This window comes from Typopeltis vanoorti, chromosome 4, assembly GCF_054136105.1.
Source record: "Typopeltis vanoorti isolate ZY-2024b chromosome 4, IOZ_Tvanoo_1.0, whole genome shotgun sequence".
In the NCBI taxonomy this organism is placed as follows: Eukaryota; Metazoa; Arthropoda; class Arachnida; order Uropygi; family Thelyphonidae; genus Typopeltis; species Typopeltis vanoorti.
Window position 1 is genome coordinate 91,466,528 of NC_143552.1, and position 26,733 is coordinate 91,493,260.

Genomic DNA, 26,733 nt, shown 5'->3' on the forward strand with positions numbered 1-26,733 from the left:
ACTTTTCAAACAAAAAAATCTACTTGTCATCATTTTGCTGACTACAGATATACTTAGTTTCATCTCCATGGATGTTCCCTTGTTCTCTCCTCTCCTCTCCTGTCATGTATTGAAAATTTTCTTTTGTATCTGTTATATCTAAATCCCTTTATCAACTTATATATTTATTGTATCCCCTATTTGCTGCCTATTCAAAATTTTTAAAACTTGCATATCTTTAATGTTCTCATAGTGAGCTGTTCCACAAAACTGGCTCTCTTAGTTACTTATCTTTGAATCTCATCTTTCGCTTCCTCATTCTCATGAAATGCAGACACCCAAATCTGAGCATAGCATTCCAGATTCCATCATATAATACTGTTGTCTTCCAGGGAAGCATAATAAACTTAAAAATATTTTTTTTTCTACTTGACATTATGTTGCTCAACATCCAAGGGATCCTTTTTGCTGTTTTTCTCACTTTTTCAGAGTTTTCCCTGAACTTCATCTCTCTCTTTCTCTCATCACGTCCAAAACTTTAGCCTTATGAAATTCGGAATCCTTCCAATGCAAAGTTCATAACCTTACACTTTACATCACTAATATCATTCAATATGGATTGCAATATCATCATACTACCATCATTGAATTCATGATAAGTACCTTCAGCAGATATAAAGGTGTGCTATGATAGGACTACATGATCAAGTTTACATTATTACTAGTTTCCTTTCCTATGAACAATTTTCTGGCTCTTTAATCAGTTATGTTGGGACTATGATATTGTCAAATTTTAGATTACAGTCTTCCAAGATATCAATTCACCTAGACTTTAGTATTCCTCTGGCTTTTTTTTCCTGCCATCTTGTCATAGAATACCTGGTTTGTAACCTTTCCTCTTCATTCTTTTCAAGTAAAGAATATCACCTCGATAATTTTTGCCTTTTCACGTATAAATTTATTCATCTGTCTCTCCACCACACCAGTCTTGTTTATTTTATTATCTATTTCCAAATTTAATTTGCCTCTCCACCACACCAAGCTTGCTTATTTTATTATCTATTTCCAAATTTAATTTGCCACCTTCACTAAAACCTGTACCTAAATATATTAAATATTTGTCTTATTCTATAGAGAATGCAGTTAATGCATTTTCCTACCTATATTCATTCATCATTTTGTTGCAGATTTGCATACTAAACTTGCTACAGCAGTAATTCAGTTTCATTAAAGAATCCCACAGGCTTTTGGGTTTATTTAAGAGTATAACATTATTTGTATAAAGTAAAGAGCTGAAATTATAATCTCCAATTTTGAGATCAGTTTCATTGCCTCTTTCAGTGATTCATATAGTTAATGAATATGATTGAAGGTACTATATACCCTTGCCTGATTTTTTATTATTATTATTATTTGAAACCTCTAGGGAGGCAGGATTCATCAAGGAAGGCTGTAGATCAGCTACGCAAGCTTTCATACCTCTCTTAAACTCATTCACTCTGGATGCACTTACTACTTCAACAGGCAAACTGTTTTCCATCCACTCACTTCTTGCTCTGTGAGAGAAAATCTAGTTCTTAACTGCACACAAACATAACTCCCTTGATACCACCTTGCTCTCTCTCTCTCTCTCTCTCTCTCTCTCTCACCTTCCACATATCTGAACAACTTGCATCCCAATATAAAATTCGCTCTTGAACTAGAACTACACAAAATATTATCTTTTCTTGATATTCTTGTTGAAATAAATGAAGAGGAAAAAAGGTTATCCTTCTCCGTATACAGAAAACCTACTACAACGGGAAGATTTTTAAATGCCGCTTCACACCACTATCCATTGTAAAACATAGGCATAATTAAAACTTTATGAGACAGGGCATGCAATATATCAAGCACGTCAATTGAAAGGAATGAAGAACTGCTCAACCTGAAACAGAACCCTGCACTTAATGGTTTTGAACCCAAGATGATCAGAAAAATTCTTAATACATTTCCTGCAACTACAATTATGCTGCCTTACATCAAGAATGTCACAGACAAAGTGGCTACAATTCTCTGCAAGTACAATATAAAAGTGGCTTTTTTACCTTTACAAAAATATCAAGATTCCTGTATCCACCTAAACTTCCACATCACCCCAGGAAAAAACCAGGCATCTATGAGATTCATTGCTCTTGTGGCATTTATTATGTAAGCCAGACAGAAAGGTTGGGAGGGATCCATATGTCTGAACATATAAAAGACACTTAAAAAAGAAGAGGGCATAAATCAGGCCTGACAATTCCACACAACCACTCAAGTAGTCTGGCAATAAACAAAAATATCATATATTGATAATAACTGTTTTACAAGAAAATTTAAAGAAGCCTCACAAATGCTTAGGATAATCCCTAAACAATGCATTAAAACCAAGGCTTAATTTTACATCAAGTATAGCGTGCTTTCATCAAAAATTTAACTGCCATGGATCTAAGATATATAGCACAGGTGATACCACAAAACATGATGGCAGCACCTAGCAATGTTCCAACTTACATACAATAATGAATTTATCATTTGTATTCTGTTTTGTCATTTATATTTAACAGCTGCGAAGTTATCCAAAATATCTAATACGTGTAATTAATTGTTAATAGGCTTTTGTTGTGCAAAACTTTCATGTACCACTACGTCTGATGATGTAAGTCTTATGACTTATGAAACTTGTCAGGTTTTAATTGCTTATTTTTAATAAACTACTTATTTATATTATAATGTGGTGTCAGTACCATAAACTTCCCACAGCTCCTTATTTTTTTAAGTCTACAGAAATATCCACATACATCAGAAGTTGCATCCATCTCCACTCCCAGCAATATTGTGTTATCAAAACCTTAGCAAACAGTTCGAACACTCTGTTTGGACCTCTTTTGCCTCTCCACCGAAATCAATTGCATGTGGAGCACATTTTTAGCCAGTGGTTTTTCCCTTAACAAAAATCAATACAGCATTCTGCCCATCAGCCTGTCCAAAATCCAGAATAGAAAAAATCCATTACCATTCCTTATATCTGAGGTACCATAGAATGATATTGCATACAGTCTTAAACAGTATAACATACAGACTTCCTTCAGGCCTTACCAAAAATTAGCTCTGCTCATCTAAAGATCCTCGTAATCGTATGGACCACTCTGTCCATAGTATCCTTTGCACCTGCAAGCTTAAATACTTTCGACAAATGAGATGAACTGCAAATATCCATGTAGAAGAATGCATGAAATATGTCTTTCATCTACATTACAGTCATAACAGTGTGGCAGACTGTGCCATGGATACAGATCACTGAATTTGTATCTTTGGAAAAAACTGTTTCTCCTATGCAGAAACAGATTTAAATCAGGGTGAGAGACTGTTTCTGGATCCACCATAGCATTAGAGCATTTATCAAACACTCCTCAAACATTCCTCAAAATTTGTCTGCATAACCTTGCTACAAATCTGTGAGACCATCATTTTGAGATCTTCAACAAGCGTTCATCACTGCACCCATAGATGGCACCAGTTAGTATCATAGGAGCCAGCCTTTTGCAATCAATCTATGCCTGCCTGTGTGCACGTGCTTAGTATATACATCTTTGTATTCATGAAGATGCCTTGGTAATCAAGACAAAATATTGGCTTGTTATTATTATTATTATTATTATTAACATCTTACCTCCATGGTGTCAGAGATTCATCATGAAGGTACACATTATCACACACAAGCTCATCCAACCATGTCTTAAACTGATTCAATGTCTCTGCATTCAGGCAATGCTTTCCGCTGACCAATTGCCTTAAACAGTGGACTTATAACTTCTTTATTTTTGTATGTCAAGGTCCTCCACATCATTTCCATTATCTGATGTAATGACTTCAGAACTTCTACAATATGGCCGCTGAATGTCAGCTCCTAGTCCACCACCATTCCCAGATTTCTCATCTCCTCTACCTCCTTCAAAGTTTCCTTGCCAAGTGTATACTTTGCATACCATCATTGCTTGCCAAATAATAAACCTTATACTGTCAGTTCAATGTTGCAAGTATACACTTGTAGTACCATGACATCTGATAATTCTGAATTGTTCCCCCCAACTTTGCCTCAACTCTGCAAACATTTACATATCACCAGTTAATCCCATCCCTATCTGATTTACAAGTTGAATAACAATGGCTCCTAATACAGACTCCTGCAGCACACCATTAGTGACTTTCCTCTTTTGGGTATGGTTCAATACGTTTGTCACCTTGTTATAGTACATGTTTCAGTAAGGAAATACCATGAACAGACATATTAATTAAAATTATAATAACAGAATTAATTCACATAAAATATTATTTATTAGTAGAATTTACACTAGCTACTTAGGTGGCACCTTTTGGAATTGTCAGTTATTATTTAATTAGCTTTTTACATGTATTGAAGAAGCCTATGATACTCAGGCAAAAATTCTATTAATAAATAATATTTTACATGAGTTAATTCCGTTATTATAATTTTCATTATAGTACATAAGTAAGTTGGTAAAATGTAATCTTCCTTTAACAAGCCTATGCTGACAATCACAGCACATACTACTGTTATCAGCTGATTTCCATATCCTAGTTCTCGCCAATCTCTCTTGTACCTTAAAGACAAATCCAGATATACAGATTGGCCTATAATTTGTAGTCACTGTTTTATTGCCACCTTTATGCAGTGGAACAGTTTTACCTTCCTTTCTCTCTCTTGGGACATATGGTATTCTAAGACTCTTATTAAACAGATATGCAAATACTACTCCCAACTCTCTGAAACATTCCCTTAAGACATGTGGTAATATGCCATCAAATATAAGATTTGTGTTCTTCTATCTGAATAAAAGAAGCTCTCCCTGTTTGTCTGAAATAAGATAACCCACAAGAGCAAGGAATCTGGTTGATGCCTGGATAATTAAGAGGTGGAGGTTTATCCTTAGGAGAAGTGAAAAAGGTGGAGATTTGGCTAATGGTACAAAGGGCAAGAAAAATATTCAGTGGTTTTAAAACTTTTCCTAATGCCATGCACATAAGGGATAGGAATGCAAGTTATTTCTTCTGTATTTCAAGAGGTAGAGATACCATAACTGTTAAAAACTGTTTTGAGGTCAAAATAGCTTTTAGAATTTTTGGAATTCTAAAAGAATTCTTAATCTATTGGATAAAAAGATGGACATTAATTTGTCATGATTCTTTCTGTAACAGTTTGTCTGAGGGACATAAAGAATGGGTATGATGTACCAATGTTTTAATTCCAGCCTTTTGACTAGGATGGAGATGAAATTCAGCATGGATATAATGGCCTGTATGAGTCTTTTTCCAAAAAACTTAAAAATGTAGACTACCATGTGGTTGATGAAGAATTAAAAGATCTAAAGGCTAATTGCTTATTTACTACTTCTTCTAAGGTGAATTCGATCCTAAGATGAAGTGCATTTAATTTAGAAAGAATTGCTGTATCTCAGAGGAAGAACTATTCCAAATTGCAAAAATATGATCAACATATCTGAACCAATGAGTAGGTCTAGATGAAATGTTATCAAAAATTCATTGTTCAAAGTGTTCCATGAAAAAGTTAGTCATAGTAGGAGAAATAGAATTGCCCGTGGCTGTTCCTTCAATTTGTTGATATGATTTATTTTAAAGGAGAAATAACCAGAATTGCAAAATCAAATAGTTTAACAAGATCTGAAGGAAATTCTTGTTGAAGTAATTCATTGTGTCAGATAAAAGAACATTAGTGAACAAGGATATAATGAAGTTAAGAGTAGTAAAATATATGGTGATTCTATGATTAAGGGTATGGAGAGTGGTATGCATGAGGAGTGCTTGGCTGATGGGACAATAGAAAGAGTGGCTTTAGCAATAAAGAGAGGGCATGAAGCAGACAAGATGATAGTTATGGTGGGTACGAATGACCTGAGAGGTAGTATAAATCGGGTAGGAAAAGATTTAAGAACATTATTAGATATTGTGAAGAGGAAAAGTGTCAATGGGAGAATAGTGTGTGTGCTGCCTCGTTTTGACAATTACGAGTTAAGTAGACGAGCAATGATAATGAATGATATGATTGCAAGAATGTGCAGAAAAAGAGGTCTGGAGTTTGTTGATGTTTGGAGTGTGTTTGAAGGAAAAAGGCAGTTGTATGCTAGAGATGGACTGCATCTTAACATGGAAGGACATAAGCGATTGAAGAAGTTATTGTTTTCTGAACAGGTTGAAGTTATTGGGCAGGGAAACTAATATTGAAAAGGTTGAGTGTAAGAGAGAGAAACTTTAGCACTGATTGTGTATTTATTGATCCTTATAGGCTGAATAAATTGCAGAAGAGAGGGGATAAAAATCGGCATAGGACTACGGTAGTTAATGACTTATATATCAGTTCTAAAGCCGGTACAAGATCTAGAGGGAATCTGCAATTTTTGTATACCAATGCTAGAAGCATTCGAAATAAGAGAGAAGAATTTTTGGCATTAGTCAGTGAAATCTCACCAAAAGTTGTAGGCATTAGTGAAACTTGGCTGTCAGCAGAAGATGTGGTCACTGGAATTGAATGTGATGGGTACACTATTTTCAGGGAGGATAGAGAAGATAGAACAGGGGGAGGAGTACTGTTGATGATAGCTGATGTGTTGCAGCCAAAGAAAGTAGTATATCATGATGATAGACATGTGAATAAGAGTTCATTTGAGGCAGTCTGGTGCGAAATAGCGACCAACGCAACCAAATATACAGTTGGATGCTGCTATAGGCCAGGGAGTACGGGGGGAGATATTGAATTCATGCATCAGCAACTTAGTGCAATGAGTGAAGGCTTGGTGATTATTATGGGGGATTTTAATTACGGTGATATCAATTGGAAGGAGGAAATATCACGTAGCAAAAAGGAAATGGAATTCATACATCTTCTACGAGATAATTACTTGAAACAGCACGTAACTGAAGGGACACGTGGTGTGAGAGTGTTGGACCTGGTTATTGGTTCAGAGGTTATATGCATAAGTAAGGTGTCCTCGTTACCTCCAGTTGGTGAAAGCGATCATGTGGTATTGACTTGGGAGGTTGCAAAATCTGTGGATTTTTCTATTAAGAAGGGGTATGTACGGAACTACAGGTTAGGCAATTATAACAAGCTTCGGAGTGAGCTTGCAGCCATCCCATGGCAGAACATATTGCAAGGGAAAGATGTTAGCAGTGCTTGGGATAAAATCAGCGGGTATCTGAGGAAAGCAATATCAGATTGTGTCCCCATGGTTAGGAGGTCAAACAAGGCAGGCATTAGATGGATGAGCAGTAGTATCAAGCTTGAACTGCAAAAAAAGAAAATGTTATGGAGAATTTACAAGGAGAAAGGCGATCAGGACACCCATGAGCAGTACAAGGCTCAAGCTAGGAAAGTTACCAGCATAGTAAGAAAAGCTAAATCAGATTATGAGAAGACCTTAGCCAAAGAGATCAAGGGTAATCCCAAAGAGTTCTTCCGCTATGTGGCAAGTAAGAGGAAGAATGACTTCGGAAGGATAACCTTAGTGGGTGCTGATGGTATTGAGGTGACAAAATCAGATGTAATAGTCGAGTTACTGAGTGATCACTTTTCAAAAGTCTATCACCCAAGTGAGGATATCTCTATACCTACAGCAATACCTAATGTGAGAATTGAAGCTAAAGAATCAGAGGTATTAAATATATTGCAAAACTTAAATGCAAACACTGCGGTAGGCTTAGATGGAATATCAGCTCGGGTGTTGCGTGAATGTGCAAATGAATTGTCAACCCCTCTCACCTGGATATTTAACTTAAGTTTGAACTCTGGTATGGTCCCTAGGGAGTGGAAGTTAGGCAAAGTGGTTCCTTTGCATAAGGGTGGCTCTAAAACTGCGGTATTGAATTACAGACCAATCACCATCTCAGGAGTAGTGGTAAAAGTATTGGAAAAGTTGGTTAAAGACAAAATTCAAGAATGGGTGGATCAGGATATGATACTCTATAGAGGCCAACATGGTTTTGTTAAAGGTAGATCCTGCCTTAGCAATCTATTAACTATTCATAATAGAATAACATCTGAGTTGGACAAAGGAACTGGCTACACAGTGGTACTTCTGGATTTTGCTAAGGCTTTTGACAGGATACCCCATAGAACACTGTTACGCAAATTGGAGCAGATGGGAATGGATATTAAATTGGTGATATGGATAGGAGAATGGCTCAGGGAGAGATACCATAAGGTGGTGTATGGAGGAGCCGAGTCCAGAATGAGGCAGGTGACCAGTGGTGTGCCTCAAGGCTCTGTGCTTGGGCCAATGTTGTTTAATTTGTATATAAATGATATAGGAAACGGCTTAAAGGGAGATATTCAGTTGTTTGCTGATGATGCAAAGTTGTGTAGTGCAATAAAAAATCAAGCTGATGTTGAAAGTTTGCAGGAGGATTTAAATAAGCTGGTAAAATGGGCAAAAGAAAATGGATGTCAGTTCAATGTGGAAAAGTGTAAAGTCATGCATTTTGGGATTAAAAGATTACCAGCTGTGTACTACATCGATGGAAAGGTACTCCAAGAGATTGATGAGGCTAGGGACTTAAGGGTATTGGTAGATAGGGAGATGAAGTTCAGAGGACACATTGCTAAGGTGTCCAAGATTGCACATAGGATTACTTGGTTGTTGAGGAACACACTGACATCCAGAGATAAAGAGGTTATTATTCCCCTTTATAAAGCATTGATACTTCCACATTTGGATTACTGTGCTCAGGTCTGGTCACCTGGATTCCTTGGAGATGAGGAGGCTGTGGAGAGGGTTCAGAGAAGAGTGACCAAGTTGGTGAGTGATATAAAAAATGCTCCCTACATTGATAGATTGAGAGCTTGTGGATTGCAGAGATTGGTTGATAGGCGAAGAAGAGGGGATATGATAGAAACATTCAAATTACTAAAAGGTTTTTATAGGATTGATGCAGGGGAAATGTTTCAGCTGTGTGAAAGTGATGGAAGAACAAGAGGTCATCTCTGGAAATTAAAGAAGAGTGTGGTTAACAAAGGTGTCAGAACAAGGTTTTTTGCCTGGAGGGTGGTGAATGAGTGGAATTCATTGCCTGACTTAGTTGTGAGCTCTTCGTCTGTAAATGAATTCAAGAAGAGATATGACAGATATTGTTTTGCTAGTTTGGGTCTCCTGCGATGAGTCTACTGACTCCATGGAGATACCCGTAATAATAATAATAATAATAATAATAACATCTAAGCTAATCATAATATCTGAAGTGTCCAAATGTTGATCAGAAATTTTATTTGATTATATGTGGGCAAACTCCAACACAAGTATATTGTATACAAATAATCCCAAAACACATTCCCATCTTAGATGCCATTTCTTATATTGATAAGATATTATTTGATAAGGTGGTAGGTTTTAAGATGGTAACCATTTTGACAGTGATATCTTTAGATTATTCAGATTGTAACTTCTCATTGTCTATTCAATATGAGAAATGATACCTAAAATGGAAAGTGCTTTGTGGGATTATTTGTATATAAATATACAGTCCGGTCTCCCTATTTTTAGTGGTTATGCTTCAACATTTCTTGTCAAAACTGAAATTATACAAAAATCCTTATTCTTGCCCAAATAGCCACAGATGTTTTCTATGTTGCCTAAACACTTTACACAACCATTTTAAATGTGTTTAAAAGGTTTTAATTTTGTTTTATAGTAATAGGTAACATATTAGACCCATGTTTTGCATATACTGTATCAAATGTTTATTAAATAGTTAACAACAAGTTATACAACAGGGTATTATTCATCACAGGATTCAGTACCCCTCAGTAGTAGGGATCTCAGATACTGGAGAAGACACAGGATTGGCTGACATCAAGACTTCTGGTTTGGCCTTCTGTTTGATGGCTACATATGCATGCACTGAGGTATCTTCTTCCAGAATAAGACCATCTTGTCGACATTGAAAACCTGTTCAGGTTTATATTCCTTATCCTCAGTGAGCCTCTTGAGTTGTGCATGGTCATCTTACCAGCCTCGTGATCAGCTGAAGCAGACTTGCTTGTAACTTTTACATTATGGAGTGAATATGAATGCTTCCTCATGAATTTCTGGAACCACCTGGGAATGGAAGTGGTTTCCATGGTGCTGCTACTGGTACATGGGATTTGCTGCTTAAATCTGTTGTAAGGAATGAGGGCCTTAATGGAAATCTTGCCAATGATAACATTCAATGTTTTTGTGCTGATGTTGTTGTTGTTGTCTTGTCCTTTGAAGAGTCTTAGATGTTTCCGTGCGCTCTTTGTACTGCTTTGGCTATGTCTGTGATTTTGTTTGTATAGAGCTGTTGTTCAGGATTAGGATCTATTTCTTGCAAGGCTGCTGTAATTGCTGGACAGGTAAAGATGTGAGTGGGTGTCAGTTCCGTATTGGGGCAGTTGTTGCAGTTTCTATATGTTCTCGTATCATCTGTATTGATCTTCATTCCTCTATAATGTCCTGTTCGTAGTCTTGCTATCGTAGTGGAGGTCCTTCTGTCAGCATTGATCTCGGGAATTTGATGTTGTATCACTGATTTCAATGGAATTAGTTTAGCTTTTGCTAGTGCATTGGCATCAGCAAGAGTTATCATATGAGTTTCTTGGTTGAGTTCTCTGGCCTCTTTTGCTAATTTATCAGCTGCTTCGTTGTGATCAATGCCTACATGAGCAGGAATCCATTGTAGAATGCAACTTTTACCTAAACACTTTAGATGATTTAAGAGTTTATGGATGTCTTGTGTGAGCTTGGTATTGCCATTTTTGATTGCCTCCATAGCTGATCTTGAGTCACTGTAAATTATAATTCCTTCAGATTGTTGAGATGATGATAGATTTAAGTAGGCTTCTAGTGCTTTAATTATTGCGTAGAGTTCGCTGGTAAAATTGGAAGCGATTCTCCCAGATCCAACTTTTATTGAAAGTTTTTCACCTTTCGGGAGTAGAAGGAGAACACCAGCGCCTCCATTAATCATATTGGTGTCTGATGATCCATCGGTATAACAAATAACCTGTTTGGAGGATGAAAGAAGGTTGATGGTATTTAGGCTGATCTTTGATCCAAATGAACAGTGTATTCTCTGTTTTAACATCAGTTTATCATGTACATAAACCACATATTTAGCAGTAAGAATTCCAGCTGTTTTTCCACTCTCTCTCTCTCTGATCTCAGTTTCTAGTTTCGCTATGTATTGTATGGTACTTTTGTTGATATCACACAGTTAATACCAATATAGAGCTGTGTGTGTGTGTGTGTGTGTGTGTGACTCCTTCTCCACATTTATCTAGAATCCACACTTTCTTATTCAAAGCTTCTTGGTTATTCAAAACTTTCTTGGTTCTTTTAAGCTTTTGTCCATCATTAGATGCAATTATTTAAAGCCCTTGGGTATTCACATAAGCACGGTAATATTTTAAGCACAATAAGTGCAAGGCTCACTGCAAGTCACATGATTTTGCAGTTGCCAGTATGAAAACACGAATCCATGAACACAGATCCCACAAATATAGAGATTCGACTATACTTTTATTGGCATTTGGCCACACATGGCACTAATATGCTATAGGTTTTGGCAATGTTTCCTATGTAGGCTTGATATTAAAAAACACTTAATTGCAATAAAAGCATTGTAGCTGACATGAAAAATTTCATTTATCATGTTTCATTTCAATTTCATTTTTCATTTTCATTTATCATTTCAAATGTGTAAATTAAACAAAATAACTTATTTTGAATGATAAAGATTAAGATTGATCCTCACCTGTATTTTATTTCATATTTATATTCATGCATGAAAGAGAGACCATTAGAACAACATGCACAAGAGAATCATGATGTAAGGGAATTCTTATACCGACATAGTGAATAGGGAAATACTCAGATATTCATGTAATAGATATCGATTTTTAGTATGGTTATTTGGTATTTTTTTAATTTTTGTGAATGCTAAAAAAAAATTATAGCAGTAGTGATTTCATATTCCTTCGATCAAATTTACTGTGTTAAAGTAACTATTAGCTCTGTAAATTATTATTGAATGTTCAATGTGAAATTATGCTTTGTATGGCTTCTGTAACTAATGTGAAATACAGATACAGACAGTTGTGTGATGTTCATATTCAATTTCTTTATGCATGTCATAGTAATTATATTAGTGGTGTTTGGTATAGCATTGTTGAAAAAGTATTATAAATAATCTCACTTTTATTTACTAAACCCATCTAAATGCAGTTATTGTATTTCAGAAACGTTTGGAACAGACTGATTATGGTAATGATTTAAATAGTGTAAAGTCACACCTAGAACAACACAAGACAGAACACAGATCATTGGAACAGTACAAAAAAAAAGTGGATCACTGTAACTCCCAAAAGGTATTTTAAATGGTAGAAATATGTTTTAGGTATAGAATAAATATGTGTCCATTTGAATTAGATGGTAAATAAATTACTGCCATTATAATTGGATTTATATTAATGATAAACTGGTGTAAGTATCATTGTTACTTTTATGTGATGGAGATTTAATGAATTAAATGATCCTTCCGGTCACTCATTGAGGTTTGGTGGTTTGGGGGATCACCCTAGTTTTTGGTGGTTTGCACTTAAACAATTTTCCACTTATATGGGACTGCTAAGTGGTCTCAAATACTGCATTCCATTAGATGCTTGCCTATGGTATATAGCCTCCACTGACATGGTTTTTATTGGGGCCCTTTGGTGGGTGTTTTTTCCCTGGGAGCATAGCAGCTCTGTTCGGTGGTTCAGTGTAATTTAGGTTTCGGGTTAAGGATATTTGGTGAACATCATTGATTCACAATGCTGCAGAAAGATAAGTACTTTTTTTTTTTCACATTTTGCTAATAATGCTGAGTTAATTTATTGTATTTGTTCTTTTATAACTGTATGTGAGATAGTCTGAATTATTTAGACGCAAATAAAATGTTATATTTCATTAAATTAGATATGTTGTTGGTATGGCACCTCTGCAACAATAGTGGTAGAGACATCTTTCTTTGTTGAGCAAGTGAAATTACTTGATTTTGTGCAGTGTAAAATTTTTGAGATGTATTTATTGCGAAAGTTTAAAGATTTGTGAAGGAGGGAGAAACTGGCGATAGAATGTGTAATTAATGTTTTGAAAGTGGTCACAGAACAAATTACCTGATAGTAGAGTAAAGAGCATTGACCCATCGTATCAAAACTATCCACACAATCTATCATACCTCTCCTTGAAACCTTTAACAGACAAAGCACTCGCAACTGACTAGCAACCTATTCCATTCATTCACAACTCTCCAAGCAAAAAATCTAGTCCTCACATCTCTACTAACCACATTTTTACTCAACTTCCAGAGATAACCTCTTTTTCAGCCCCTCTAGCCAAGTGCTGAAACATTTCCCCTGTATAAATCTTATAAAACCCTTGAAGTAACATAAATGTTTCTATCATATCCCCTATTTTTTTTTTTTCATTGATTCTTTTTTCATTGATTTTTTTTGCCTAACAACCAACTTCTGCAATCCACACACCCTGAATTTATCCTCATAGGGAACATTCACCAAAGACCACTCACCATCTTGGTCGCTTGCCTCTGAATCCTCTCCACCACTTCCTCATCCCCAAGAAATCCAGTAGACAGACCTGAGCACAGTATTCCAGACTTAGTCAAGGCCTTATAAAGAGGAATAGCAACTTACTTATCTCTACTTGTTAGTGTGTTCTTCAATAGCCAAGTTATTTTATGAGCTACCTTAGCAATATGTCCTCTAAATTTCTACTCACTGTCTACTGCAAAGTGTGATAACAAGAATATACACATATGTCTATTTCATTACAAAACAAGGATTTGGCTGGTATGGTGAGAAATAAGTTAGATAAATGTATGTGGAACAAGAGAGAAATGTATACACCACACTAGCAATATATAAGATTGTGATCAAGCAAATATTAACAAACAATTAAACATTGTGCTGGGAAAGCTAGTTTAGAAAATAGGAATTGAGCAAAGACTGGTAAAGTACTGAGTAAATTTAGTGGAGTGAACACATTGCATCACCATATTAAAAATGAACACATCAAGAAAGGTTGGAAGTTTTTCAACTCGGTTATACTATAAATTAAGGAGGCCAAGAAATTATATTCTTGGTTTAATCTTTTATCCAAGTGTAAGCAAACAAAGTTTGCACCTGAAGTATTTTCAGGACATGGAAACTCCTATATAAAAGCTGGTGACTTCACATCGCTTGCTTTAGTATCCCATAATGCAAAGCTCATATCCTTATGGATACATATAATGCTGTGCATTATGGGAAGGGTCACTCCCATACCGGTTTCGACCTTTATTGAGATCTCATCAGTGGGAGCCAGACCCAGAGGTGATACCAAGGTTGAAGTAATACAAAAGTCATATTTCCATATACAATTGTTGAAAGTTTTTGCACTTGGTTATACTATAAATTAAAGATACCAAGAAATTATATATTTGGTTTAATCCTTTATCCAAGTGTAAGCAAACCAAGTTTGCACCTGAAGTATTTTCAGAACTGGGGCAACTCGTGGTAAAGGTTGGTATGATTTCACATCACGTCTTAGTATCCCATAATGCAAAGCACATCTCCTTGCAGACATGTATAATGCTATGCATTATGGGAATGGTCACTATCCAGACTGGTTTCGACCTTTATTGAGGTATCATCAGTGGGACCCAGAAGTGATACCAAGGTTATCACGAGTTGCCCCAGTCCTGAAAATACTTCAGGCGCAAACTTTGTTTGCTTACACTTGGATAAAGGATTAAACCAAGTATATAATTTCTTGGTATCTTTAATTTATAGTATAGTCAAGTGGAACTTTGAACAACTAACTAGCTCTAATCCAGAGTATGATAATAATAAGGTGTGACATCTTTGGCAACTTGTATATGACAATATGACTTCTGCATTACTTCAACTTTGGTATCACCAGAGGTGGTACCAAGGTTGTCACAAATGTGTTACAATTGTCACAATTTTCTACTGTATACAGTAAGGAGTTTACAGAATATGAGAATCCGACACAATATCTCATGATTATAATCGTATGAACAACTTTCTTTTAATTGGGTCTGGCTCCCACTGATGAGACCTCAATAAAGGTTGAAACCGGTCTGGGTAGTGACCCTTCCCATAATGCATAGTATTATACATGCCTGCAAGGAGATATGCTTTGCATTATGGGATACTAAGGTAAGTGATGTGAAGTCAGACCACCTTTACCATGAGTTGCCCTAGTCCTGAAAATACTTCAGGTACAAACTTTGTTTGCTTACACTTGGATAAAGGATTAAACCAAGTATATAATTTCTTGGAATCTTTAATTTATTCCATATATGAGTAGCCAAAAGGTGATGCACCTTATTATTAAAATATTCTGGATTAGAGAAAGTTGTTGGAAGTTTTTCCTGGTTATACTATAAATTAAAGATGCCAAGAAAAAGAAATTATATTCTTGGTTTAATCCTTTATCCAAGTGTAAACTTTGTTTGCTTTCACTTGGATAAAGGATTAAACCAAGAATATAATTGCTTAACATTTTTAATTTACATCAAGAAGGGACTTGATGTTATTAATCTTCAAGAGCTATAATAAGAAATAATATAACATGACATGGTCACTTAAACAGAATAGAAGTATATGCACAACAAGATGTTTAAAGCAAAAATGGTAGGGAAAAAAACTTAGATATACTCAGGTTGGAGCAATTAAATATACTTTTGAAGATTAAAGTATAAGGTGTACAGTCATAAACCTAAAAAAAACTTGGCTAATTTAAAAGAAAGTTGTTCATAGGATTATAATCATGAGATATTGTGTTGGATTCTCATATTTTGTACATTCCTTATTATATACAGTAGAAAATTGTGACAATTGTGGACTCAAGAAAGGAAAATATTTACTTACAGAGGTAAGTATACCTCTCACATTTATTAAGCATACTGTGAAATATAGAAAGAAAAAAACATTTATGGGAAATATCATGTAAAAAACAGACATTTTTTTTTTTTTGGGTGCCCTCTCTCTCTAATTACTTGAAAAACTCCTTTACTTCTTCTTTAGTAGAATCTTCTTTGGGACCATATACAGATAAATTTCATCATCCAGTCTGCTGTTTTAAAGTTTATCCATAACAAGTATAGTGATTGCTTTTATTTTTTTGCATGCTCCTCCAGGCAGTCAAGGACTCATCATAGTATGGCAAAGATATGATAGGTACTTAGGCAGTACCTATCATATGTTATTTTGCTATCCTTTATCTGATGATGATGATCCACTGAAATCACCAGCCTATCATCATAATGCTAACTGGTTTTCTTCACTGCAGTGTGTGTGTGTGTGGGTGAGCGAGCTCATATCTTTAAATTCGTTGCCTTCCAAAATTTGTGATGGTTTTATTTATTTATTTATATTTTTTATTACTTTTTTTTTGGTTTTCATCTTAGACATTGTTTTCCCAATCTCACATAATTTCTTGGCTCATTTTTAAAATCTGAATTGAAATATTACCGTCATCCTGATTTCATATTATCCATGTAGTATGCCTGACTTATTACTCTTTCAAATTTAAAATTTTAAATTAATAAATAACCCTCTGATGTAAACTCTACTGGTTTGTGAAAAAGGCATAGCTCTATGAAGGATAAGACTTAGCTTTTATTTATTATCTTACATCTAGGACGCTACATGAAACTTACATTTCAGAATATTCAAAATACTATTTACCTATCATATATTTATTTGAAAGCCTTCAGTGAAGATACACTCACAATAACTACTGCTAGCCACATACTTACCACACTTGTTGCAAAGAACCTAGACCCACATACTTCCTAATCACATTTTTACTCATCTTCCAGGGATGAACCAGAATTCTCACTTGACCACCTGCCATTACTTTACAGAAATCCCGAACTTGACATGGTTAATGTATCTCATGGAAACGCAGTACTACATGAAAACTTTGTTAATCACATATGATAACTGTGCCTCATTTTGTGGTCTTTGAAATCTTCAAGAATTATTATTATTATTGAAATTTTTGAAGTTATTGAAATTATTGAAATTATTATTATTATTGAAATTATTATAATTTTTGAAATCTTCAAAAATTATTATTATTATTATTTAGGCCTCCAAGGAGTCAAAAGACTCATCACAGGGAGGTCCTACCTAGGAAACACAAGTCTATCAAGACTCATTGTGGGAGATCCCTTCTAGGAAACACAAAAGTCTATCATATCACTCCTTAAACTCATTGACCGTTCTTGCTCTCACCACTCTATCAGGCAATGCATTCCACGGTTCAACCACCCTCCATGCAAAGAAACCACTCCTCATCCTCTTGCTCAAAGTTTCCTTTCGTAACTGCTAGGAATGGCCCCTAGCAGTTACGTCATCACTCCTTCCTGCTGTTCAACCAAAAAAAAAAAAAAGAACTCCCCAGTGTCAACCCTGTAACCACCTCTCAACAGTTTAGAAGTCTCACTCATATCACCTCTCCTTCTTCTACCCACCAAACTCTGCAGTCACATTCCCTCAGCCGGTTCTCATAACTAACATTGTACAGTCCTGAAATCATTTTTATCTGCCTTTGTACCCCTTCCACAGTTAATTTATCTCCTTCAAATCCTGGGGACCAAATCTGAGAACAATAGTCTAAACGTGGTCTGATCAGGGTCTTATACAATGGAAGGATAACTCTTATCTCTGCAGGTCAGTGTCCTTCTCATTATTGCAGCAATCCTCTGTGTTGCCTGAATTTCTGGTTTCTATCAATTATCAACCCCATATCTCATCTCCCCTACTTCCTCCATTATAGCTCCTCCAATAGAGTATGCAGAGTCCCATCGATGTGTCCCAAACCTCAAGACCTTGCATTTTGCTGCATTAAACCGAAACCCCCATTCATTTGCCCATCTGTCTAGCTTATTCAAATCCTCTTGCAGGACTATGATATCTGCACTATTACTAATAACCCTTCCCAGCTTCACATCATCCACAAACAACTGAATATCCCCATGCAATCCACTGTCAATGTCATTGATATAAAGGTTAAACAATATAGGTTCCAGTACTGAGCCCTATGGGACCCCACTTGTAACCTTCTGCCTCCTGCCCCACCATACACAACTCTCTCTGATACCTATCGGACAGTCAATCCTGAATCCAGTTGACCAACCTGACATCCAAACCCATGTGCTGCAACTTAAATATCAACTTATCATGTGGCACCCTGTCAAATGCCTTCGTTAAATCCAAGAAAATGGCAGTATATGCCTTTCTCTCATCTACTGATCTTGTAACATTATTATAAAAGGCTAGCATATTACTAAAACAAGAGTGCTCCCTTACAAATCCATGTTGACTCTCACAGATAACATTACTCTCATCTGCCCAATGTTGTATACGGTCCCTAACTAATTTCTCCAAGATCTTAACAATTACTGATGACACACAAACTGGCCTATAATTAGACACTTCCAGTCTCTAATTACCGCCCTTATGCAATGGCACTATCTTACCTTCCTTCCATTCTCTGGGCACCTTTCCCATAACTAGACTTTCATTGAAAAGCCAGGTTAAAGGAGCTGTCAGTTCCTTAGCACATTCTTTCAAAACTAGTGGTGAAATACCATCAGTCCCACAGCTTTACTGATATTCAGAGTACTCAGTATTTGGAATACGCTCTCCTTCTGCACCTCTAAACCTCAAACCTACCTTATCCCTTTAGTATTAAAATTTACTCCTCCAGGATGAAATACACCAATAAAGTGTTCATTGAACAATTCCACTATGTCCTCTGCATCAGTCACTCTATTCCCATTTTTATTCCACAATGTCATTCTTCCACAATCATTTCTCCTCCTACTGGCCACATAGCTAAAAAATTCCCTAGGATTTTCTTTGGATCTTAATGCCAATCTCTTCTTATATTCCAGTTTGCCTTCTTCACCATACTAGTCACACTCCTGGCCTGTGTCTTATATTCTTCATGCATCCACTCTTCACCTGTTTCCTTATATCTCTTCCATAGCCTCTTTTTCATGTGCAGTTCCTGTTTAACCCTTTAACTGCTGAGAACGTATTATTATTATTATTACGGGCTTGGAAATGCATGCCTGCTTTGCTGAGCCCGTATATGTACGGTTGGCATGCCTCCCATACTCAGACAATTTTTTAGTACGGAAAGAATTATCATAAGATATTCAAACTTCACGGGTAGGTTCCTCCATCTCTTGCCAACCAATTGAAGTTTATTTGACTTGGGTTTCTGTTCTTGTATGACGTCTAAAGCGAAAAATTTGAACTGGTGCAACTAATCATATGCAGCAAGATGCATAAACCACATGACTGCGGGGATTTCAGGGATGTCACAATATGGCGTCTATCAGTAAATATCCGCATTATCTTACTGATGATCAAATTGATGAATTGTTAACAACAAATGAGTCAGGAGAAGAATTGTCTGAGTTAAGTGAATTGTGTACTTCAGATGAAGAAAATCCTGGTGATGTAAGTATTACTAGTGATCAAGATAGTGACAGAAGTCTCGATACAAACGTACTAAGCGAATGCGTACTGAAGTTATATTGTTCAAGTGGCATGATGATGCATTTACTCCAAGTGTACACGAATTTGGTAGCAGTAATTCAGGAATAATCACAGGTATTATCACTGATGATTCTTCAGCTTTAGATATTTTTGAACAATTTTTTACCATAGAACTAATGACAACAATAGCTGACGAAACAAACAAGTTTCATACCTTCACCACAAATAATAGACCATCTACACCATCTTCATGACTAAAGCAGTGGAAAAACATCACTCCTCAAGAACTTCACATTTTTCTAGCAATTACAAAAAACTATTTTTTCACCTTCTGGATATGATTATACTCCAAATTCCCACTGTCTCTATAATGTAAAATTTGGAAAAAAAACAAACTTAGCAGACTACCAACTCATGCTTATCAGAGAAATAATTCAAAAGTACCATATCTCCAGAACAACAGGGAGGTTGAGAGGACGTCCATCACCTGGAGATCAACCACTGTGTCTCAAAGAAAGGCATTTCCCTTCTCTTGTACGCTACTGAGAAGAAGAAGAAGAATGCAGCTCAAGTTTGTTATGTCTGTTCCAATACCACTCTTGAGCAGAAGAAGTGTCGTGAGAACCGGTATATGTGCACCAAATGTGAAGTTGGACTCTGTGTGCAGTCCTGTTTTGAAAAATATCATTGCATGCTAAATTTTTAGGATTTTCATACCCTGACACTTGGTAGGCTTAGTAATAACTGTGTTGTAAATAATGGTGCTCTTTATATATTTTGATTAATTTCTACTTAAATTAATGTGTGTAATTTGCATAATCAAGTGGACATCCGTTGATTATGCAAATTTCATGAAACTCTATTATTGCCATTTTTGTGAGTGAACAAGTGTATATCAGAATGTATGATATTGTCCGGACTTCTTACTTCAGTAAGAATTTTAATTGATTTTATTTATAAATTTTTTGCAAAATTAATTCAGCACATGGGATAATGTCAGTAGAATATAAAATCAGCAGTTAAAGTGTTAATATTGTCTGTCATCCACTTTACACCAAATTGTGTCCTCTTCTTCATTTGTGGAATACAGCTTACTATTGCTGCTAACAAATATTCCTTCACAATTTCCCAAGAACTAATGATATCCCGGTCTTCCAATTCCTCCCTCCATGAAATTTCCTTAAGTTGAAGTCTAAGACTATTATAATCACCTGCCTTATAATTCCACATATGTTCCCATCTCTTTGATACTCCTGCATGTCTATTCATCTTCCAAGTCAAAATCACATGGTCACTCTCTCTCTCCAGCTGGTGGGAGAGATGTCATCTCAGTTGTTATCAACTCTTCTGATGCTATGACCAAATCCAAAACTCTTGAACCTCTTGTTCCCTCTATTACATGTTGCCTAAGACATTTGTCCCTCAAGAATTCTAGAAATTCCATTCCCTTATTGCTACATGCATCTTCCTCTCTCCAATTTATACTGCTGTAGTGAAAATCTCCCATAACAATCATTCTTCTTGTACTTGCCAAGCTCAACTGGCTAAACATCTCCTGGTCCCCTCCTCTCCTCTGTGCTCCTTGGTTTGTAGCAACACCCCACTCAATACCCCATCTTGCCTATCTCTACCTCACACCATATGCTTTCAAAATCATTAGTTTCACTGCTTTTCAAAGCCTCCACTCTTAGAGGACATAAGGCATCACTTATCAAATGGAGAACTTAAAGGAGAAAACACGTCTACAAGTAATAATTAACTAACTAAATTTATTTAGCCAATTAGATTATAAACCAATATTTTGCCCAAGTCACCAAAGCATCTTCATAGGCACAAAGAAAAAACTAAGCATGTGCATAAAGTCACACTAACAGGAAGTCAAACGCAGACTGATTTCATAAGGCTGCATTTGACGTCAACATGAGGATTAACTAGCAATTAATCTAAGCATTCAGATCAGATTAGAGAAACAACTGAAAGTTTATATTAAACACTGCATATTATGTATTCATGATTATACATATAAGTTGATTTAGAAGAAAATTATTTTCTTGTGCAATATTTGAACAAGATCGTTTGTACTGACTTTTGTTTCTTTTTCTGTATGTACATTTTGGCTCAATAACTTTTTAACTCAATAACAGCTCATAATTTTTTTTTTCACCAATGGTATTTATTTTCTTGGTACATGTAGTTGCTTGATTCACCTGTTCAAAAGTTTTTTTCACATAATAAGCATTAAAAATAGCAATTGTTCCTTGATTCATAGGCTGTAAAAATTGATGTATTTGATAGTAAATATATCATATTAACATTTTCGTGTAAATCATCTAGTGAAATATGATGACTAAGAGCATTATCTATCTAACAGCAATAAAGCTTTAAAACCTTTATGTTGGAGGTTTAATGGATTTTTTACAACACTCAAAAAGAATTAAAATAGAATTTAATACTTCCTATATTTCGTCCTAGTCACTAGGACATCTACGGGGATTACAAAGACAATTAATGTAACATGCACACAAAAACTTACAATACTAAGCCCAACCACGTGGGTGACAAAAAAAGCCCTATCTAGGTGGAGCACTCTCTAAGGGCGGTAGTAAGTGGCCTGGAATGTAAGGTGGGACCTCTGGTGATGAGTGTTTCCCAAATCTTCGGAAGCTTAATGCAACCATATTTGTTAAGATTTGGTTGGTTTCTGAGAGCTGCTGCTGCTTCTAAGAAAAGTCTCTCTTTCTTGAATTTGCTGTGGTGGAGCATGGTGGTTTTCTTCCATGATAGTATCTTTTTCTCCCGTTTTCATATCACCTTTATCATCTCTAACTCCTTTTACAGTACTCTTTCCTCCATTTCTAAGCTTTTGTAATAACCTCCAAAATATTTTGCTACCTTCTTGATATTTATTTTCTATATTCTTGCCAAAGTCCTCCCATGACTTTTGTTTAGCTAGTTTTACACAGTGTTTAGCTTTCTTACATTTGTCTCTGTATTCTCTAAGAGCACAAGCTGACTTATTTGACAGGAACTTTTGATATGCTTTCTTCTTTTCCTTCACTGCCTCTTTAACTTCCTGTGTCCACCATGGAGTTCTGATTTTTCTCTCCTTGCAGACAACCTCACCACATGCCTCTCTGGCTGAATCAATCAGTGTTTTCTTCAAGGCTTGCCACTGAATCTCTAAAGTTTGGTACCTGTTCTCAAACTCTTTCATTTTTTCTTCAATAATCTTTGTGTATTTTAGTCTACAGTTCACATCTGAGAACTGCTCATTCGCTTTAAAACTTTCTTACATGTTATTCTTTTCAATATGAAATTCAATTTTATCCTGCTCCAGACTAAATAGTGATCACTTCCAATTTCAAATCCTCTGTACACTCTGGTGTCCTGCACCAGGGAGAAAACATCACTATTAACAAAAACATAGTTGATGACACTTTTCTTCTTCTTATTATTATTATTATTAAACAAGACCTCATGGAGTCAAAGACTCATCTAGGAGGTCCTTTTATCTCACACACATCTCATCATACCGGGTCTTAAACACATTCAAACTCCTTGCAGACACCACACTCTCAGGCAAGGCATTCCAATCATTCACAACTCTGCACGAAAAAAACCTGCCTCTCACTCCCCTACTCACACCCTCTTTATACAGTTTCCAGGGATGACCTCTGGTTCTCCCCTGATCTCCCACTATTCGCTGTAGAACTTCTCCACCATTGATCCTATAGCAACCCCTTACCAACTTGTAGGTCTCTATCATATCTCCCCTCTTCCTTCTCTCCACTAGTCTCTGCAAATTACATCTTTTCAATCTTTCCTCATACTCGACATTCCAGAGGTCAGAAACTACCTTAGTCAGTCGCCTTTGGACCCTTTCCAACATCTCTTCATCCTTCTGAAAACCAGGTGACCAAATCTGGGCACAATAGTCCATGTGTGGCCTAATCAAAGCCTTATACAATGGAACAAGAATCTCCCTACTTCTACACGTCAGTGTCCTCCTCATCATTCCCAGAAGTCTTTGTGTTGTCTTCACAATTTTGGCGATGTGACCCATAAATTTTAGATCCTTATCCACTATCACTCCCAGATCTCTTATTTCCTCAACTTCCAACAATATATTCTTACCAAGCATAAATTCTGCATCCCATCTTTGTTTTCCAAATTTTAAAACCTTACATTTTGCAACATTGAACTCACATCCCCATTTGCTTGCCCAATCAATCAATTTATTCCAGTCTTCTTGCAAGGCCACAACATCTTCACTACTCTTTATGGTTCGTCCCAACTTTGCATCATCTGCAAACAACTGAATATCTCCATCCAAATCTTCGCCAATATCATTAATATACAAGTTAAATAGTAATGGCCCTAAAACAGATCCCTGAGGCAATCCACTAGTGACTTTCCTTTTCCTGGATATTGCACCCCCATACACAACTTGTTGATACCTATCAGATAGCCAGTCTCCAATCCAATGCACTAATCTAATATCCAACCCCATCTGCTCTAGTTTGACTGTCAACTTATCATGAGGCACTCTATCAAAAGCTTTTGCGAAATCCAAGTATATTACTGTGTATCCTTCTCCTCTGTCCAAGGAAGCAGTCACTTTATTGTAATAAGTAAGTAGATTACTAAAACACGACCTCCCTTTAGCAAATCCATGCTGTCCATCAAAGATTATACCATTGTTGTCAACCCAACTCTGGATTCTAGTTCTCACAAGCTTCTCCAACAACTTAACCACAACACCCGACACACAGATAGGCCTATAGTTTGATGCTTGAGTTCGATCACCTCCTTTATGAAGTGGCACAATCTTGCCCTCCTTCCACTCTTTAGGGACTTGACCAAGTGCAAGACTCGTATTAAAAAAATATGTCAAGGCAGGTGTCAACTCTCTGGCACATTCCTTCAGAATACGCGGTGATATATTATCAAGTCCCACAGCCTTATTTACATCTAGTTTACTCAACTCCCCAAACACCTCTTGCTCACTTACAGTCAGTCTCTCCTCCCCATCATCAACTGCTCTTAATCTCTCCATGAAGTCACATTCACAAGATTGAAAGATCTTTATGAACTGCTCATTAAGTATCTCCACCACACATTCTGCAACAGCTGTCTTTATACCATTTCCTCCAATCAATGTCATCCTTCCATAATCATTCTTTCTTTTGCTGGCTACATATCGAAAGAACTCCCTAGGATTCTTTTTAGCTTCATTAGCTAACTGCTGTTCATACCTCTCTTTAGCTACTCTTTCCTATTCCTTTCCTCTTCTCTCCATGTGAATTTGTGTACATTTTTATGTTAGAACATGGTGTAAGTAATAACCAGTCCATGTCCTGAGCAGAAATCTAGCAGGTATTTTCCATTATTATTAGCTTTGCTCTTTTCTCCAAATTTTCCCAATATATTTTTGTATATCTCACAATCATTTCCTACTCTGCTATTTAGATCCCCAACAAGGACCAACTTTTCCTTTTTCATTGTGTCAGATGCTTTCTCTAAAGCATTAAAAAATTCCTCCACTTCTACCTTAGTATAACCTTCTGTGGGACCATAGACACAAATAAGTCTCATTGTCCAGTTTCGCATTCTGATATTTGCCCACATCACTCTACTTGAGACTGCCTGCCATTCAAGAAGATTAGCCTCGTATTTAGTGTTGAATATATTGGCTACTCCTTTTCCTTGATTGTCATTGCCTGATTATAATATTTTGTATTTATTGCTCAGAAAGATCTCACCAGTTTTTGTCTTTTTTGTTTCAGTCACCCCTATTATGTCGATCTGGTACTTATCTAATTCCTCAGCTAGCTCCATTTCTTTGCCATTCAGGCTTCTTATGTTGATAGTACCGATCTTTAACTCTGGTGATGTTGAGTTGGGGTGTGCTTTCAGATTTGTTCCAGTATCTGACGTTTCGCTGTTTTCCCTGGTGAACGCAATGGGGGCCTTGTTTAACCAAGCGACACCCTAGCCGGCATGAAATTTTGTCATGTTGTACCATCATTTTATAATTTGGTTTAAGCCAATAAGAATTACAATTTGGTCGGCTAAATCCCAAATTGCCAGCCCATCCTTGTTCGTTCAGTATCCAGGTAGATATTCAACAGGGTGCACCACAAGAAGGTGAGAATTGGACATTAGCTCAGAAGCCCTTTTTGGTTCTCTGCATTCCTTTAAAGGCGATGTAGAGGTCTCCTCTGAGTTATACAGCTTTGATCCTTAAGCAGCCTTTTCATTTTAATGGTATAGGTAATATGGGAAATCCTTTTTTTTTATTGCAGTTTCTATTTACATTGAGTTTGATTCATTTGCTTCCTGTAAGAAAAGAGTATATGTGGAACTACAAGGTGGGAGGAGGGGGATGATTATGAAGAGCTCAGGAGATAGCTTGCAACTGTAGCACAGTATGAGGAGTTAGTTGGAAAAGAGATCAATGCAGCTTAGGGGATTTTCAAAAACTATCTGGTAGTTGCAATGTCTAAATGTATTCCAAGGGTGAGAAGGTTAAATAAGATAAGTGTGAAATGGATGAATAAAGACTCTTTCTTTTAAGGTTACACGGTGATCAGCATTCAGAAAAAAGATTAGTTAACAACGTAGATGTAATTTACTTGTGTAGTGTGCAACAGCATGTAGTTTGTTCTTATACTTCTGAATGTATCCTTCTGAAGATGACCTCAACACAGGGGTCGAAACGTAAAGTTATTTTATTTGTAATCAGTAAAATAATCTTTTTAACACGTGTGTTTTGTTTCCCTAATTTAATTAATATGGATGAATAAAGAGATTAAGCATGTGATACAGAGAAAAAGGGCATTATGGAGGCAGCATAAGAGAAGTGGAAATAACCAATTCCCTGAGGACTACAAAGACCAGGCAAGGTGGATGACTTGGTTGGAGAGGGTAGCTAAAGTGAGGTATGAACAGCAGTTAGCTAATGAAGCCAAAAAGAATCCTAAGTAGTTCTTTCGATATGCAACTAGCAAAAGAAAGAATGAATCTGGAAGGATGACATTGATTGGAGAAAATGGTATAAAGACAGCTGATGCAGAATGTGTGGTGGAGATACTTAA

The 26,733-nt window shown here is 36.3% G+C and overlaps 1 protein-coding gene across 1 annotated transcript in view; it reads left to right on the plus strand.

Moving 5' to 3' along the window:
- The window catches only part of LOC150107495 (uncharacterized), a 1,121,546-nt gene that overhangs the window by 109,314 nt on the left and 985,499 nt on the right, over window positions 1-26,733 (plus strand). Inside the window, exon 11 of the mRNA XM_090392112.1 lies at window positions 12,293-12,421. Coding sequence (XP_090248238.1) covers window positions 12,293-12,421 — 129 coding nt within the window. The remainder of the gene's footprint in view (window positions 1-12,292; window positions 12,422-26,733) is intronic.